This window comes from Notolabrus celidotus, chromosome 14 (genome assembly GCF_009762535.1).
Source record: "Notolabrus celidotus isolate fNotCel1 chromosome 14, fNotCel1.pri, whole genome shotgun sequence".
NCBI classification, from domain to species: domain Eukaryota; kingdom Metazoa; phylum Chordata; class Actinopteri; order Labriformes; family Labridae; genus Notolabrus; species Notolabrus celidotus.
In genome coordinates this window covers 7,578,881-7,594,506 of record NC_048285.1, presented here as the reverse complement: position 1 = coordinate 7,594,506, position 15,626 = coordinate 7,578,881, and the positions used below count along the sequence as shown (strand labels likewise).

Genomic DNA, 15,626 nt, shown 5'->3' with positions numbered 1-15,626 from the left:
TGCTAACGATGTATTGGTGTATAGTTCTAACCAAATGAAAGTTGTTTCAATGTTTTGTTTTCAATGTTGTATATATATTTGAAAGCTTGTACTATAAGAGTTTACCTTCATTAATTTAGAACTTGTTTTTCCACTCATGTATGTGTACACAGGCGAGTCAACTGCTAGTCCATTTATTCGATATGTAAGTGGAAAAGTTGTTGGATAAAGACAAACCAAAGAGACTCTTTTTAATGTCATTCTATATCACATGAAAACTATTTAAACACAGTCTCCTGACCTTGGTTATGTAACTGGAGACTCTTTCAGGTTTACTTACAGTATGTGTGTTCTTGTCTACATATTTTGATCGAACACCCAAAACATCTACAGCTGTCCTTTATTTTTGCTGTTGTTGTTGTTGACCTGAATTTTCACAGGCATTTGTCACTGTCCTTGTTCCTCTCAGCATATTATATAACAGGGTGTTCACAGCTATCTTTAAAAACTTGTTAGCCCCTGGGATTGTGTATTGTCTGTGTCTTTGAGATGACCACCTGTGTGTATAGAGTCCCAAGTCAGCTGGCCTGGTTCTTCACATTGCCTTATCGGCTACATGAAGGTCAGGGTGTATCAGGTGTTTTATTTCTTCAAGACAGAGCAGTTCTTGAAAGTATTCACCAAAAGTAATATGATGACATAACGTGACGTGAGCTGCCCTGACCTGAGATGTGATTTCAAACCAGTGCTTTGAATTACAGCATAATGGTGGAGATAAAAGTCTTGGTTGTCTCTCTGAGATTTTTTGGAGGTTCGATTTGTTGTGTTTCTTCATGGGAGGAACTAAAATCATCAAACGTGACAGCTGCTTTATTTAATTCTTAGCAAATATGTTTAAATTGTGAGAACTATAAACAGTATTTTGTAATGTTGGGAAGTGCACCCAGTGAGGTTCAAGCAATGATCTTTTGCAGTTTTTTCATGAGGAGCCTTCTGTTGACCAAATTATACTTTTTGTAGTGGGTCCTGAAGTTTCTTTCATTTAACAAGCTACAGCTGCTTCCCATCTCACCTCAGAGTCTTTGACTTACCTGAAGCCTTATTAGCAATGAAACAAGTATAACCTGGAGACCTTTAATAATTTAATCATTTTGGAGGTTATGCATAATCACAATCTGTGAATCTAAGATCCCTAATTATAAAGCAATAATTCTACTGTAAGTTCCCCACCTCTTTTGAAACACACCCAGTCCCTCTGGTTGTTTAGTTTATGTATTTATATATATTTTGTTGTTCTATGCCCCTCATTGCCTCTTTTCAAGTAGAAAATTAAACATACTGCAAAAATACAGTTTAGACAGCATTTTGGGTAGGAATTAAAAGGCCCCATCTTGCTTCACATGGAGACCAATTTAAACCATTCAGAGGAATAAAATCTGAGAGGGTGATGGGATAGATAACTAGCATGCTGCAACATTGACTTTTCTCTCTGGGAGCTTAATTGTCATTTTGTCTTTAACTTGTAATAGTTGCTTTTGATTAAAAATATAAAATTTAAACTGTAAATCATGAAGTTCTTAGGATGATTTACATTATATAACGTGTTCAACGCCTGGATCCCTTTATTTATAAAAACTAGCTTGTGCTGAATAAATATCTAATAATGTAAAAAAGACTTTGTGATGTTGAAGAGTGTAGTTCAGTGATGATTATGTTTGAGTGTTGGATGTGAACTTTAAACTTTAAAGCAGCTGGTAGCATGTGTGCTTATTTGCAAAGGCTGATATTGCAGGAGAAAAAATCATGTATTTGTTCAAACAAATGATAGTGGTGCACTATGAATGGCACGCTTTAAGAGAGAAGTGCTCTAATTCCCACTTATAGTAAAACACGAGTCCCACTCCGACCCTGATACAGTATGACATAATACTATACCTTCTACCCTGAAGTGTCTCATGGATTATATGACACTTAAAATCAGATATTATATAAGTAGAAATAAATGACTATATCATATCTAATCAACCCCACTTGTTGTGTTTAGTAATGATGGTTCACATAAAGAGCCACAAAGTGAGATTTAAGTGCTTTATTTAAATGTAATACATATGAATTCAAGTTCAAATTCCACATTGCAAAATAGCCCATTTCAATCAACACTGGGGTAAGTGAATCAAAAATACTAAGCAAAGTAAGAGGACAATTTCAATACTTAACTATCTCTATGTAGACATGAACATGTACTGTCACACTGTCCTGTTTCATTGACTTTTAACTGTACGAGCTTATTGTTCGTCTCCAGTGTTACATTACACAGTTTCATAAAGAAAAAGACAAGCAGTAACAGAACAAAGATAGTTATCCTTTGACATCTTCAGTGTTCTCTCTTCCTTTCAAAAGAACAAAGATGAGGCGCAGTGAGATTTCTAGCATTCTTTACTCATGTTAAAAAGGTGTTCACACATAAACCAGCTCACTAAACTTCCTTAACTTATTCAGTTGCATAAATCAGAAAGACACTGAAAGTGTTATAGCGGCTGCTATCATCACAGAGAAAACATCCAGCGGGAAGGATGACAGCCACCTTGCTCCCTTCCTGAAGCTTGAGGGCTATGACATGAGAAGTACTGTCCTCTTGGTCATGCTGGTTTCTGTCTGTTACCCCGCCTATGTTCTCATTGTCAACCATCAACACGGCACAGGCTTCCAAGCTGCTGCCGGCAGAACCAGCATCACTGTAGACTGTGAAAGCGATGCTGTAAAAGCCTGAGCAGGGAGCGGTGAAGATACCTGTGGTTTGATTATAGCCATTATTCAGATTAATTAAAACATAATTGTATTTGATGACCTTGTCTTCATTGTGCGGCCCCATACACCCACGATAAGCATCATCAGCTAGAGCGCCAGAGAAGGCAGTGCGGCTCGCTGGAGAGGCAAAGAAGGAACATCAGGTTACAAGTGTAAAAAGTTGAAATGTTTCATTCATATTTGCTTTTAATCTTATTCGTGGATGTATCACTTACCTTGTATATTGTTAAAACTTTGGTTCGCTTTCTGGTATTCCTCTTCTAACTCACTCAGACTCTGGTCAAAATGCTCCCTTAACTTGTCAACCTCGCGAAGTATGGTACAACAGCCACAAGAACCCTGGTCCGCCCTACACTCTGGACACAAATACACACAAATACACCTTAATACAGTGCATATGCAGGTTTAAATATATACAGAAACACAGATTATGTAACCAGGATTCCTCACCCCTGGCTGAGTCTGGGCTTCCCCGTGGGTTCCAAATGTATGGGTTGCAAGCGCTCTTTCCAAAAGCTGAATAAAGCATGCACAGCAGTATAAAAGCTGAAAAAAGGGAGACACGTGAGATGAAGCTTTGCATTAGTTCAGTTTATGTAATTTTTATCTTAACTATTCCTCTGTAAATGCAGTAAGCCTCACCTTTCATGTTGACGCTTTGTGACGGGAGCTTCAGTGAGGATAGAAATTGATGATCTGACCAGCAGTGAAAGTATCATGGATATATATTTTTACCAAAACCACTCCCTTGTAACCTCTTTTATTTCATTTCTTTTCATTGCTCCGCCTTGTTTTGATTTTTTTTATCAAACCAAATTTGCCTTGTCAACCGTGTAAGTGAGAACACTTAATCATCATCATCAGGTACTCTCACTTTCTAAAATCAAACACAAAGAGACACACACCCTCTGGGGCTTTGTGCAGACAGGTAGAGGCCAGATTTCATCTATTGTTTGGGACAAGGTGTTTCCACAGCAGACCTGCAGTTTGAAGATTTCCCAGGATAGAACAAATAATTTTATGGCTTACATTTATAACTTTTCCTGACATATAAAAAGCCTTATACAGTGACCTGATGTGTTCATGAGTATATGCTGAGCACATTAGATTATAAAGTTGGCTTTTGAACTGTGTGCTGAGAGCAAGCCATGTACTCCTTCTCCTCTTTAGAGTGGATGATGTGGCATCCATTATTTCCAAAAAGAATGTCAAATTTGTATTTGTCAAACCACAGGACCATATTCCACTTTGCCTTGGTCCATTTTAAATAAGCTCTGGCCTAGAGTCAAATGCATTTTGGATCATGATCATGCAGTGGTTTCCCCTGCAGAGTCATGTCTGTTTTTTTCAGCAGTGAGGGCTTGAAGATTACCGCCATCCAGTAATGTCTATCAGCCTTGTCCCTTTTGTACAGAGATTTATCCAGGTGTTCTGAATCTTTAAATGTTACGATGTGATATTATTCTGGAAGTGCTGAACTATTTTCATCTAGCTATGGGTTTATTTAGCTTTGAATGATTTGCAAACCATCAAGTTCTGTTTTTATTAACATTTTGCACAGTGTCCCAGCTCTTATGAAAGTAGGGTTGTATTTGTCCAACAGTTGACTTCTTCCCAGCAAAAACCCTCTTTTCTGAAGTTTTCAGGTTTACCAGCCTGGATTGATGCAGCACAACAGACAGTGGCATAGAAGTTGATGCTCCATTGCTTATTTCAAAGTTACTAATACAGGAATGACACTGCACAGTCTCTTTGATGTAACTTGAAATAAACCAACTTTATTTCCCTGATTGTTGACGATCTTAAAAAAGACACTTTTTGTAATAATTCCAAAGTGTGGATCGATTAATCTGTAAATCTGCATTCACAACAGTCCTTTGATATATTTCTGTGATGTTGAAAAAACATTTGTTATTCCATTTTGAAAGGAATATTAAGTTGAATTGAATAAAAGTTCTGCAGTAAAGGACTAAAATATGTCAGGTGCTATTATAATAAGAGTATTCAGTGATGTATTAAACCGTTAGTATAACTTCACTAGATGCTCAACGTTTAGTCATTGTAATTTTACATCTTTCTTTTTTTAAATGTAGGAGGTTTATTTTCTCTCAAGACTTTATTTTTAATATTTTGACTTTATCCTTGAAACCTCAAATTGTTTTTCTTTCAGTGGCCTCATTGTAACTCTACACCTGAATCCATGTCATATTTTATTTTCTAGTTTTCATAGCATCATTGTCAGTCTTTAATTTTTCAGAGAAACCAGCTTAGTGAATGTTTCAATTGTTGCTTGAAGTTTTCACATTTTGGAAATGTATTTTCGCTTACTAAATCTTTCATTCTATTATCATGCAAATTCAATATTTCACCAAATTTGAATTAGAATAGGTCTATCATTAAATGTCAAAGCTTAACAAATCAGTGCATTGTTGTTTAGTTATCAATCCGACCTTATCTTTGACAAGCATTAAATGTGTTGTCTTATGTGGAGATGACATTTGTATCTCTGCTTTCTTTCATAGAGACTGAAACAAAGAAAGTGACTAGTTTGTTTGTGAGCATGGTTTATTTTCTTTGTCAATTTCATAAAGAAGTTTCTCTCATTCATATTTTTATTACAAGTAACAATTCTTTGTTATTTCAAGATCAGCAGCTCATACAACCAGTACACTGGACAGTAGGACATGAGACAGACATTTTTAAGTGGATTAAAAACATGGTTCAGCTTGTAATGAAATCAACTCAGGAAAAATAGATCACAATGAAGTAAAACAAAAAAAAAGGGTTTGTTGCAGGACAAAGATTAGATAGAGATTAGAGGCTACAACTTCATAGATATCCCCAAAGATGATTGAATCTAGGCGGTGTAAAAACTCTCAGTGAAGGGTTGATTCAAGGTCAAGAGCTGCACCTGCTAACTCAATCAGTGGCATAAAGCAGGCAACCCGTGAAGGCTGTCATGTGACCGCTTTTATCGCAGACGACACAACCTTTGGGCAAGCTGACGGCCAACTCGTCCCCGGCCTCCAGTCGTACCGCCATGACCACTGTTGAACTGTCTTCTTTGTCCTCATGGCCTTGTGTCTTGGGGAGGGAAGACATTGTTTTGCCGTTTACCTGCAGATTGGCACAGGTGGTTGAGGTGTCTCCAGGAGAGTGGTGACCATAGAGGGATATAGCGAGGCTGTAAACCCCAGAGCGGGGTACAGTGAAGATACCAGTGCTCGCATTGTAGCTGTCTCCTATGTTGATGAAGGTGTAATTGTAGAAAATGATCACATCATCATCATCAAAAGGGCCGTAGCAGTTTAAAGCTGTGTTTTTGCTTAGAGCCACAGAGAAGATCCCCTGTTTGCCTGTAAATACAGAGAAGAAGACAAAGAAAGTAAGATTAAAGATCTAAGAAGTCTTTAGTTTTTACTTTGACTTCCCAGTCTATGGTTTGTGTGGGTCACGTAAATACCTCTCACCTCTCAGATTGTCGAGGGTCGTCTTTGCGACTGAAAGCTCCATGTTTAGTGCCTCCAAAGAGTGGTTAAAGATTATCTCTGTCTTCTTCAACCACCCCTGCATCAGGCAACAGCCACACGCTTCCTGGTGTGACAGACAATCTGTGTACACACATACAAACACACACACACACACACACACACACACACACACACACACACACACACACACACACACACACACACACACACACACAAACATTTATACCCAAGGTTGTAGAAAAACATACGACGATGTAGTTATTGAGGAAAACACTTATTCCTGAACAACCTCTCACCCCTTTTTTTTTTTTCCGGAGCTGCATCCTCTCTTTGTGGGTCATCAGGTGCGTGCCAGGAATATGTTTCCTCGGTCTCAGCTAAAGCTGCATGCAGCAAACACAGCAGTACAACAGCTAGAGGATGAAAATGAAGAAAGAATTTAAAGCAATGAAAGACACATTTTTAGTTTTAGTTTTTTGGCAGTGAATAAACAAAGTGTGAATAATCTGTTTTCTGATTTTTAAACATAAGCTTAACTAAGAGCTCATCTATAAAGTTACACTATTTTAATCAAATAATCTGAAATTGATTTTCAAAACTTTCCATTATTTAATATCTATGTGTTTTAAATCATATCATACAGACTTTTATTCTACCAAATTTTACCCCAATTGGAAAAAAAACACAGTCAATCTGGATTCTTCTAACAAGCTTTTTCCGTGGTTGGTAAAACTCTGACCATATGCCTCCAAAATATTCTGCTTGCTTTTATTCTCACCTTTCATGTTGATGCAGTAAATATGCGATGAACCCTGACTGTGTGCAGACTAATCATGAGAAAAATCTGTACGCATTTATATTTATATATCCTGAGAGCCCCTCCTTTATCAGACCTTATTTTTTTAATTCCTCCTCTTCACACATTGCTCCTCCTAGATGTTTTCTCAATCTCCTCCCTGTTTGCCTTCATTACTCTTTAAACGGGTGATTTTGTTTTTGTCATCACTAGGGACTCTCATATTCTAACAACCCACACACAATTGGACACACACACACACACCTCAAGGCTTTGTCACTGTTGCCGCTCCGGGGAAATGTGTTTTTTTGTCTGGAGCTAATTTTTTACACCTGCTGCCAAAAGTGATGCTGCATAAAGCTGTATTGATGATATTGTATTTGCCAGGTTATATAAGTTTTAGCCATACAGAGGGGCTGTTTGGACTGCCTGGCTCGAGCCCAAAGTGACACACATGCAAACAAAGAAAGATATGCGTAGCTTTTCTGAGGACACTGAGGAGATGATTCAAGATACCTTTTTGTTCAGATGCCACAATAGATAAAAGCAGAACATCTTCAGCTTCATCTGGAACTGACTGCACTAAAATAAACATATTTAATTGTGTAGAAAAATGAGCCAATGAGACGGAGTCTACGGTCATTTAGACTTTTATTTCTTACATTTTTAGGGTTTGTCACAGATTTCCAGTATAATTTAGTCAGCAGTTACCACATTCAAAAAAAAAAAATGACTCAGATTGTATGACATTAATCAGTTTGTCAGGAAAGTTGATACACAAACATGCGTTACAACATGTTGAAATGTTTTCTTTACAATTTTATTTAGAAATGTACATGTAGACCATCCTTTAGCCAGAAAGTAATACAAGCAAACGGAAGATGAGTTTGGATGGATAAGGTTACAAACTGCACTTAAATAAATGGTTACAACCACCGCCAGCTCTGGAAGATTTTGTTTCACTCAGACCTTGTAGGTACAGGATGACAGAGTGGCTATGTTTCTCTAACTTAGTCAGTAGCGTACAGCAGGAAACCAGTGAAAGTGTTATAATGGCTGCTGTTATCACAGAGGAAACATCCAATAGGCAGGTTGACAGCCACCTTGTCCCCAGCCTGCAGGTGGAGGGCCAAAACAATAGTAGCACTGTCCTCTTGGTCCTGCATATTTCTCTCTCTGGGTCCTGCCATCACCTGTCCGTTCACCTGCAGACTAGCACAGGCAGCCAAGGTGTTCCCAGGAGAGCCGGCATCACTGTAGACGGTGAGGGCAAGGCTGTAGACCCCAGAGCGGGGGGCGGTGAAGATACCGGTGTCCACATTGTAGCCTTCTCCCAGATTGATGAAGACATGTTTATAGGCGATGAGCCTGTCGTCACGGAAGGGGCCCAAGCAGTCTAACTTTTGCTGATTAGTTAGGGCGACAGAGAAGGCACTGCGGCTGGCTGCAGAGACAGAGGAGAGAAGAAAGATATTAAGATGTATTGAGAAAAGCTTGTTAAATGATAAGCTTATGTTGAGGTGTGAAATCATTTGAAACCTCTGGAAATTAAGCTCAAAAAAAAGAAAATGCATATGCAGTATGGCATCAAATATGAGAGTGACATCAAGCATCTACAACAATCTGAGTAAAAATAAAACTGTGATAACTTAAAGGAAACCTGTATGGAATCAGATCATGTGACCAACTGTATGCACTTGGAGAAAAAAGTGAAAATGTTTAAATTCAGTGTCGAGAAAAAAAAATTGAATTTAGTTATTTTCATTCTTTGAATTATTATCCATGTAATGGGAAAGAGATGAAGAGACTGCAGAGGTTGATCCTTTCAGTTACATTCTATTACATTCTACCTCTGAAAATACAAGTTCTAAAGGTTTCCTGAAATTAGCATGACGCCATGAGCTAATCCGTAAAAATATGCAAGTAACCATATGCTAATGTCATAGACGGATATGAGTAATGTCTGAAGTCGTGCACAATAATAATAACTTAGACATTTAAACCGAAAGTTACATATAGCAGAAGTAAGACACACAGTTTAAGTGTAAATGATCACAGTTCACACAGTCTGTGCTCAGTTCTTCTAGTTTGAGTTTAAAGTAACTCAAATGACAGTACCTCACTTTTTCAATTGAAAGCAATTTGTAATACTTTAAGGTGCTATCTGTTCAGTGCATTAACTCTAAATGACTTAGCTAAAAGGACATTTAGATTTAGGTTTCCAGGGGCTTTGAGATGTTTTGAGGACGTTCACTCTTCCCTGGTTTGTGCAGCTCTTGTGTTTTTACTCACCTCTGACGTTATTGAGGACCGTTATTGATTTTATCAGCTCTTTCTCCAGCTCATTCAGGCTTGTGTTGAAGAACTGCGTCATCCTGTGTATCTGCTGCTGCATCAGACAGCAGCCACATGATGCCTGGTCCGTAAGACACACTGAATGCACACACACACAGAAAAACAGAGGTTGGATGGTGAGAGTTTGTCTGGACAAATTAATCAGGACATTTTCTTATGAATCCCTCACCATTTTCTGAGCCGGGATTAACAGATCCAGTTCCTGTGTTTTCAGGTCCACCCCAGGTATAATCATCAGCCTTGATCAACGCTGCTTTCAGCAGACACAGTAATACAAGAGCTAAAAAAAGAAGAAGAGCACAGATATGCCTTATCAAACCTAGAAGTTGTTAAGAAAGTCTCCCTCCTTGTATTGTCTCTGTAGTTGCAGTAAGTTAATTATTGCAACTTTGTCTAAAGCATGTAGTCTCACCTCTCATGGTGGTGCTGGAAACTGATGCTGGCTTCAGAAGGGCAGAAGGTGTGATGGACCGATGCAGAGTCACACCTGTATATATATGTTACCCATGAGTTCTTGTCCTATAGCTTTCAGCAGCTCCTCCCAGTTTAACCTATAGTCCAGCCACTTCCCCTCCTTCATGTGTACAAACATACTGGTGTACATTTTCTTTAACATTGGGGGCTTCACAAACACACACACATACCAACAAATGGCCTCCAGACCTTTGTGTTGTAGATGTAGGTCAGGTATCAACTATCCTCAGTGGCAAAGTGTCCACCTGTTTGAAAGTTCCCATCAGCTCACAAAGATGGTGTCTCTCCTGTGTTTGCATGTTTACTGGTGTATCAAACATAGTCAGATTCAGGGGCTTTAAACACACTAAGTCACATGACTCTGTTTTACAAGGATAACAGGAGAGTAATCATTGCGGTGAAGTAACATCAAGGTTTTTGTCAATATCGATCACATTTTAACCTCTTACACTGCAGAGTTGTTTTTATCCAAGCAGATTTTTAAAGCTTTAATTTGTAATGATTATTTATGTCAAAAAGCCAGCAGCTCCCATTCCATCGTCCAAATTTAACACACCTCTTTCAATCAGGCTATGGCACAACCTCTCACTACCACGTGTAAAATGAGAGTTTCATTGTCCTCCCATGAAGAGTCAGATTACTTTAGTTCACTTACACAAAGTGAGGCTCATAATGGTTTGAAATAAGAAAGAAAAAACTAAAATGTTTCCTTCAACTGATCAGCAAGAGAAGAGATGACAGCTATTGTTGAATCAAATCTCTGATGGGACATTTATGAGGACTCTGCGTGAAGAGACAGAAATTCTTGAAAATATTGCTGCAGGTCAAATAGTTCTTTCCAAATCCATGTGGGAACACCGGAGCAACAACGGATAACATAAGAAAGGAGGGAACACTAAAAGCATCTGGGTCACTGCTGTGTAGGAATCAGAGATAAGATCAGCAGTTCTCTGATTGTCCCCTCAGTTAGCTAAGATAGTTATGATGGTAAGCTTCAGGAAACTTTGATTTCCATCATGATATTCACACAGACACAGACACTGAGGTCTATTTAAAGCTTCAGAAGAAATCAGAAAATGTTTTAACTGTTTAAAGAAGAGATGTAAAGATAAAATGTGTTTAAAGATTTTTTATTAAATTACAGACATTTTAAGAATATTCATACGTATCAATAAATGCAGTTGAAAAATGGTGAGAATCAGACACTTGACTATTTTCAGCTGGTTATTTTGAGAAATAATACATTAATTATACATCATGAAACTCAATCCAATGAGCAAACAGACACCTCTGCCCCTACTCCTGCCCAGAACCTGAACCCAGCGTACAGCGGCCCGGCAAACCGGGTCTGGTGCCGGTGGATGAGCTCAGCCTGGTTGTTGGAGATGCGGTAAAAGGCCAGAATCCCTGCATGCTGGTCCAGATAGACGCCGATCCTTCGGGCCTTTGGTGAGCCTAGGAGTTTTTCCTTGTTGTCGTGCCAGAAAGAGAAGCCGGTCCCAGACCAGTACAAGCTCCAGGACAGATTATTGTGGCCCAGGCGGCTCTTATCATCAGAGCCTTTCCGATCCATCTCCTTGTGGGCTACACCGATGGTGATCTGGAGAGATGGATGCAAAAAAACATCAGGATGGGCAGCAAACCTTGGTGGCTGAAAAAGGTGTTTAAATGAAGGGCTTCTTGTCATGATACATGTACAAATAAATATTACAAAAATTATATATCTGAGGTAAGTGGTAATGTAAATAGATTTTAAAATATTGGGTCATATAATGTTGGAAGTATGGGAGAAATTTAAAGTTAGAAATGTGGATAAAACAAGACTTTAACAAAATCACAGGTATGATACAAACGTCATTATAGTGCTAGACTCTATGATCAAGAGATATGAGTCAATATTTTTCAGTTCAAGTCCACATTTTTGCTCAAAGTATATACCAAATTCTTGCACATTTAGCAAGGACTTCAATACATGTATGATACAAATCAAACAACCACTGAAACAACCCATCCCCTCACCTTCTTGCCAGTCCACTCCGCCTCCCAGTAGTAAGGACTCCCTGCCAGCGGCTCTCTGCAGAGAACCTGTCTCCAAAAATCGAAGCGCTCGGGATGATCCAGTGGGTTCAGGTTCTCAGCCCGCATTGTGGCCTTGCGACCTCCATCGCTCAGCAGCACGTGGCGATACACTGTGTTTGGGTCCATGGTGGGTTCAAAGCGAACTGAAGGGAGAATATACATGTCAGTGCAGACTCTGGTACTCCCTCAAAGTGCTTACACTTAGTTCTGTGCTCTGCTTTGTATCGTGGAAAATGATGAACTCACATTTCAGTAATTCTCCTCTTGTCTGTGGATCTGGATTACCAAGTCCTAGTTTTGTTGCAGGAGGTGCTAAAAGGAAGAAAACAAAAACACAATCAATGATGAGAATGAAACACTTTTATACCTAAACTCTTCTGACTCTCACAGCTTGTTGCCTTGCAAAATGTAGAAATAAAAGGGTCTTTCTATTGAGTTCACTAATATTTGTTGCATGCAGCTTGCCTATTTTTGAGGCTTTCAGGGCTTAAAGGTTTTGTATTTACCTTGTGGTTGAGGAGGAAAGTATGATGGAGGGGGGGCAGAAGCTTCATGTCCTGAGAGAGAGGAAGATAATGAATGAATTAAAAGCTCATCTCCATGAGCTCTAACAGGAGAGAAACATTTTTCTTGTTAACTGTAGTATAGGCTTTTTTCTTACCGTGTTGACTTGCAGAACGTACTGACTGAGACTTGAATGATGACCCCTTATCTAAGGTGTGAGAAAATAAATAAATGAGTTCTAAAAAAGTTCTAACCTGGAGAGGCACTTTCATTCAGCTACAAAAGCATCCGTTTGATGAGACACGTACAGAACATGAAGCTGGAGCGACTTACCTGGAGTTCGTGGAGGAGGCAAAGGTGGAGAGCCTATTGTCATCTCATATACTACAGAAAACAGGGAATGAGTTGTGAGAACATCCTGAGGATGTTGTTGTTTTCTTCAGGTTTAACCAAAGATTAAAAAAAACATATTTTGTGCTCATATGATGGTGCTTAAAATACTATACCTGGACTGTTTGCACTGGACTGACCACTGTTATCAGCTACAGTAGTGCCTGCTGCTGATGCTGCTGACGCTGCTTCTGTGCCATTGGTTGTTGGATCCACAGAGTCCTGATTCACTGTAGGAAGAGAGGATGTTTTGATTAACTCAAGAAGAAAGGGAAGGAGATCAGATGAGAAAAGAGAGAAAACAAGACAAGAGACGTAGTAGAGTAGAGTGAAGTAGAGTACAGTAGAGAAGAGAAGACATGAGTAGAATGATAGAAATACTGACATGATGTGCAGATCTTGGCCAGGCATGTTTTGCATTGTTCCTGTATTGCCTCTTGTAGTTCTTTTAAAGCTGAGCGGATGGATGATACATCCGCTTTCTCCTGACTCTGTACTGACTCTCCAGCACCAGTCTGACTCGGATCCTCCATTGTAAAGAAATTCTTGAGACAAGAAAACACACTTATTAGTGTAACACTTTTTTTTTTTTTTAATACTAAACCTTCGTCTTGATTTTTCCCTTGCAGTCTCTTCCCAGCTGCACTAACTACCTTCAAGAAGCAGCTGTGATCCTGCATGTCCGCCAGTCTGCTCAGCTCCTCACTCTTCCAGCGCAGCTGTGCCACCTCCTGCTCCAGTCTTTGGATCTGCCCCTCCACCTGGCTGCCTAAGGACTCCTCATGGGTGCTGAGGAGCTCACCCACCTGGATGCCTGTTTGATTCACTTCCTTGATAAGCTCTGAAAACAAATCTGTGCTCTCTTGCTCTAGAGCCTGGACCAAAGCCTAGAAGTGTTAACAGGGAGGGGATGAGGTATTGAGGTAGAGGTCAAGTGAGGAAATAATAGAAAGGATGCAAATAACATCACATGTTCTACCTTTGAGAGAACTAGTAATGTTTGTTTACCTTGTGTTGGCGGGCTGCATGTGGGAGCACATTAAGCTGTTTTTCAGTTGCCTGCACTCTCTTCTGTATGTCAGCCTGCATCTGGACAAGCTCTTTCTGGACACACAAAAACATTACCCACTTCTTAGGATAGAAAAGAAAAGGGTAACAAACACAGACTTTTTTTTACAAAACTGTTCTGGATTGAGCCAAGTCATGGTGATAGAAAATACTCTTTCCTGGATATCCTTTTAAAGAAGATAAACAATACTTTCATTCATGTAACAGTAAAACAGAGTCAAGGTAGTTGTTTTACAAGTACTTCAAGTTCAGTTACAATTTGGAAATGCTACGTCTGTGAAAACACAGTTCTTGATCCAACTGCTGTAAACTCACCTTATTCAACAGGACAAAAAAAACAAAACATAACATACCTGTCTCTCCTTCCTCTCCTCCTCTGGTTTGACCACTCGATGTCCCTTGTGCCCATGCTGGCAACACACCTCACACACAGGCTCTTTGTCTTCATGGCAAAACAGGTCCATGGTTCGGTTGTGTTGAGGACAGGGTCTGGGTTCCATGGTGGGAATCTGAGGATATATACTGCCCTGTCGCTGGACTGTATTCGGTAGGACTTCCATGTAGACAGGCATGGACAGTGGGGCTGTGGAGGAGCCCTGCTTGAAGCTGTTGGTTCTAAGTTTCTCCATAGCTTCCACTAGCACTGTGCTCTTGGCCAGCGAGGGTCTAGGCTTGAAGACCTGCCTGCACTGGGGGCAGCTGCACTCACCCTTTCTGTCTTTCTTGTCCCAGTGGCTTTGGATACAAGCCAAGCAGTATGAGTGTCCACATGGCAGAGTGGCTGGTTCCTTCAGGGTGTCCAGGCATACTGAGCAGACAAAGGTCTCCTCTTCGGACCAGGCAGAGGCCATGTGGTGCTGGGTGAAATGTAGACAAAGTATGTAGTTTCCTTGGAGGTCAAACCTGGGTTTATGGACAACTGAAGTGCTTCTTAAATGGTTCTCAGAACCAGAGATGATGTCCCTGACTCCTAGCCTACTTAAATAAAAAAACAAAACACAATAGGATGGCAAGGCTGAAAGGCCAGTTCACATGAATGACATGCTGCTTAAAAACTCAGCCTGCCTGGTCTCTGGGTGGGGCTGGTAGAACAGGTGAGGTGAGGAGTTTCACTGGTTGATGTCATAGGTGCATCCCAGTTTCTAGAAAGATAAACAGTTTGTTTCCTGGAACATATGGCAACTTTATACTGAAGTGAAAAATATGTTTTGATTATAACTAAATCTATTTGTCTAAATTGTTCAAAATTTAAGGGACTCCTTTTAGATGTCTTAAGGACTAAAACTGAATGACTGCATGTTTTGGTCTGAGTCAGATTCAGAACAGACTAGTTTTACATGTTTTCTGATGTCACTTGCAAGCTATGAGGGGCTTCCCCGGTGATTTTAACAGCAAATATTGCATGCATCTGATCTTGCACAAGCCTTCACTGCAAATACTCAAAATCTTATCAAGTGAAATTGTCTAATCTTTAGTCTAAATGTCTTATCACTCTTGATTTAAGATACATTTACTTAACAAGTAACACTTGAGCAAGATAGAGGGACTTGTTTTGAGACAATGTATCTTAAATATCTTGTTGAGTCAAACAGTCTTGAAATTATTTTGTTTTGAGTTGTAATTTAGAAGAACTGGGGTTTATTTTACATTTCAGACATGTTTCAAGCTGAGATCTTATTTGA

General features: G+C 39.5%; 4 protein-coding genes across 4 annotated transcripts; all 4 read right to left on the bottom strand.

Annotated features, from left to right (window-relative positions):
- Positions 1–2,112: 2,112 nt before the first annotated feature.
- On the bottom strand, positions 2,113–3,510 carry LOC117825727 (complement C1q-like protein 3). The gene is made up of 4 exons (XM_034701655.1): positions 3,430–3,510; positions 3,238–3,333; positions 3,003–3,143; positions 2,113–2,904 (listed from the first exon to the last, which is right to left on the bottom strand). Exons 1-4 carry the CDS (start codon positions 3,434–3,436, stop codon positions 2,471–2,473), a joined length of 678 nt encoding a protein of 225 aa, XP_034557546.1. The 5' UTR covers positions 3,437–3,510; the 3' UTR covers positions 2,113–2,470.
- A 2,196-nt stretch (positions 3,511–5,706) lies between these two features.
- On the bottom strand, positions 5,707–6,338 carry LOC117825651 (complement C1q-like protein 4). The gene is made up of 2 exons (XM_034701565.1): positions 6,258–6,338; positions 5,707–6,143 (listed from the first exon to the last, which is right to left on the bottom strand). Exons 1-2 carry the CDS (start codon positions 6,298–6,300, stop codon positions 5,707–5,709), a joined length of 480 nt encoding a protein of 159 aa, XP_034557456.1. The 5' UTR covers positions 6,301–6,338.
- Positions 6,339–7,758: 1,420 nt separating this feature from the next.
- On the bottom strand, positions 7,759–10,009 carry LOC117825650 (C1q-related factor-like). The gene is made up of 4 exons (XM_034701563.1): positions 9,934–10,009; positions 9,599–9,709; positions 9,367–9,507; positions 7,759–8,518 (listed from the first exon to the last, which is right to left on the bottom strand). Exons 1-4 carry the CDS (start codon positions 10,007–10,009, stop codon positions 8,085–8,087), a joined length of 762 nt encoding a protein of 253 aa, XP_034557454.1. The 3' UTR covers positions 7,759–8,084.
- Positions 10,010–11,016: 1,007 nt separating this feature from the next.
- Positions 11,017–15,075, bottom strand: ftr86 (finTRIM family, member 86). The gene is made up of 11 exons (XM_034701653.1): positions 14,298–15,075; positions 13,885–13,980; positions 13,530–13,763; positions 13,262–13,421; positions 12,993–13,106; positions 12,820–12,870; positions 12,644–12,694; positions 12,489–12,539; positions 12,229–12,294; positions 11,923–12,125; positions 11,017–11,503 (listed from the first exon to the last, which is right to left on the bottom strand). Exons 1-11 carry the CDS (start codon positions 14,793–14,795, stop codon positions 11,168–11,170), a joined length of 1,860 nt encoding a protein of 619 aa, XP_034557544.1. The 5' UTR covers positions 14,796–15,075; the 3' UTR covers positions 11,017–11,167.
- Between the last annotated feature and the right edge of the window lie 551 nt (positions 15,076–15,626).

Coding starts and splice junctions, on each gene's coding strand:
- ftr86 (XM_034701653.1), bottom strand. CDS start 14,795: ATGGCCTCTGCCTGGTCCGAAGAGGAGACCTTTGTCTGCTCAGTATGC. Junction 13,764..13,884: donor ATGCAGCCCGCCAACACAAG/GTAAACAAACAT, acceptor TAACACTTCTAG/GCTTTGGTCCAGGCTCTAGA. Junction 11,504..11,922: donor CGGAGTGGACTGGCAAGAAG/GTGAGGGGATGG, acceptor CCATCTCTCCAG/ATCACCATCGGTGTAGCCCA.
- LOC117825727 (XM_034701655.1), bottom strand. Junction 3,144..3,237: donor AAGCCCAGACTCAGCCAGGG/GTGAGGAATCCT, acceptor ATTTGTGTCCAG/AGTGTAGGGCGGACCAGGGT. Junction 2,905..3,002: donor AAGTTTTAACAATATACAAG/GTAAGTGATACA, acceptor TTGCCTCTCCAG/CGAGCCGCACTGCCTTCTCT.
- LOC117825651 (XM_034701565.1), bottom strand. CDS start 6,300: ATGGAGCTTTCAGTCGCAAAGACGACCCTCGACAATCTGAGAG. Junction 6,144..6,257: donor GACCCTCGACAATCTGAGAG/GTGAGAGGTATT, acceptor CTGTATTTACAG/GCAAACAGGGGATCTTCTCT.
- LOC117825650 (XM_034701563.1), bottom strand. CDS start 10,009: ATGAAGGAGGGGAAGTGGCTGGACTATAGGTTAAACTGGGAGGAGCTG. Junction 9,508..9,598: donor TAATCCCGGCTCAGAAAATG/GTGAGGGATTCA, acceptor GTGTGCATTCAG/TGTGTCTTACGGACCAGGCA. Junction 8,519..9,366: donor GGTCCTCAATAACGTCAGAG/GTGAGTAAAAAC, acceptor CTGTCTCTGCAG/CCAGCCGCAGTGCCTTCTCT.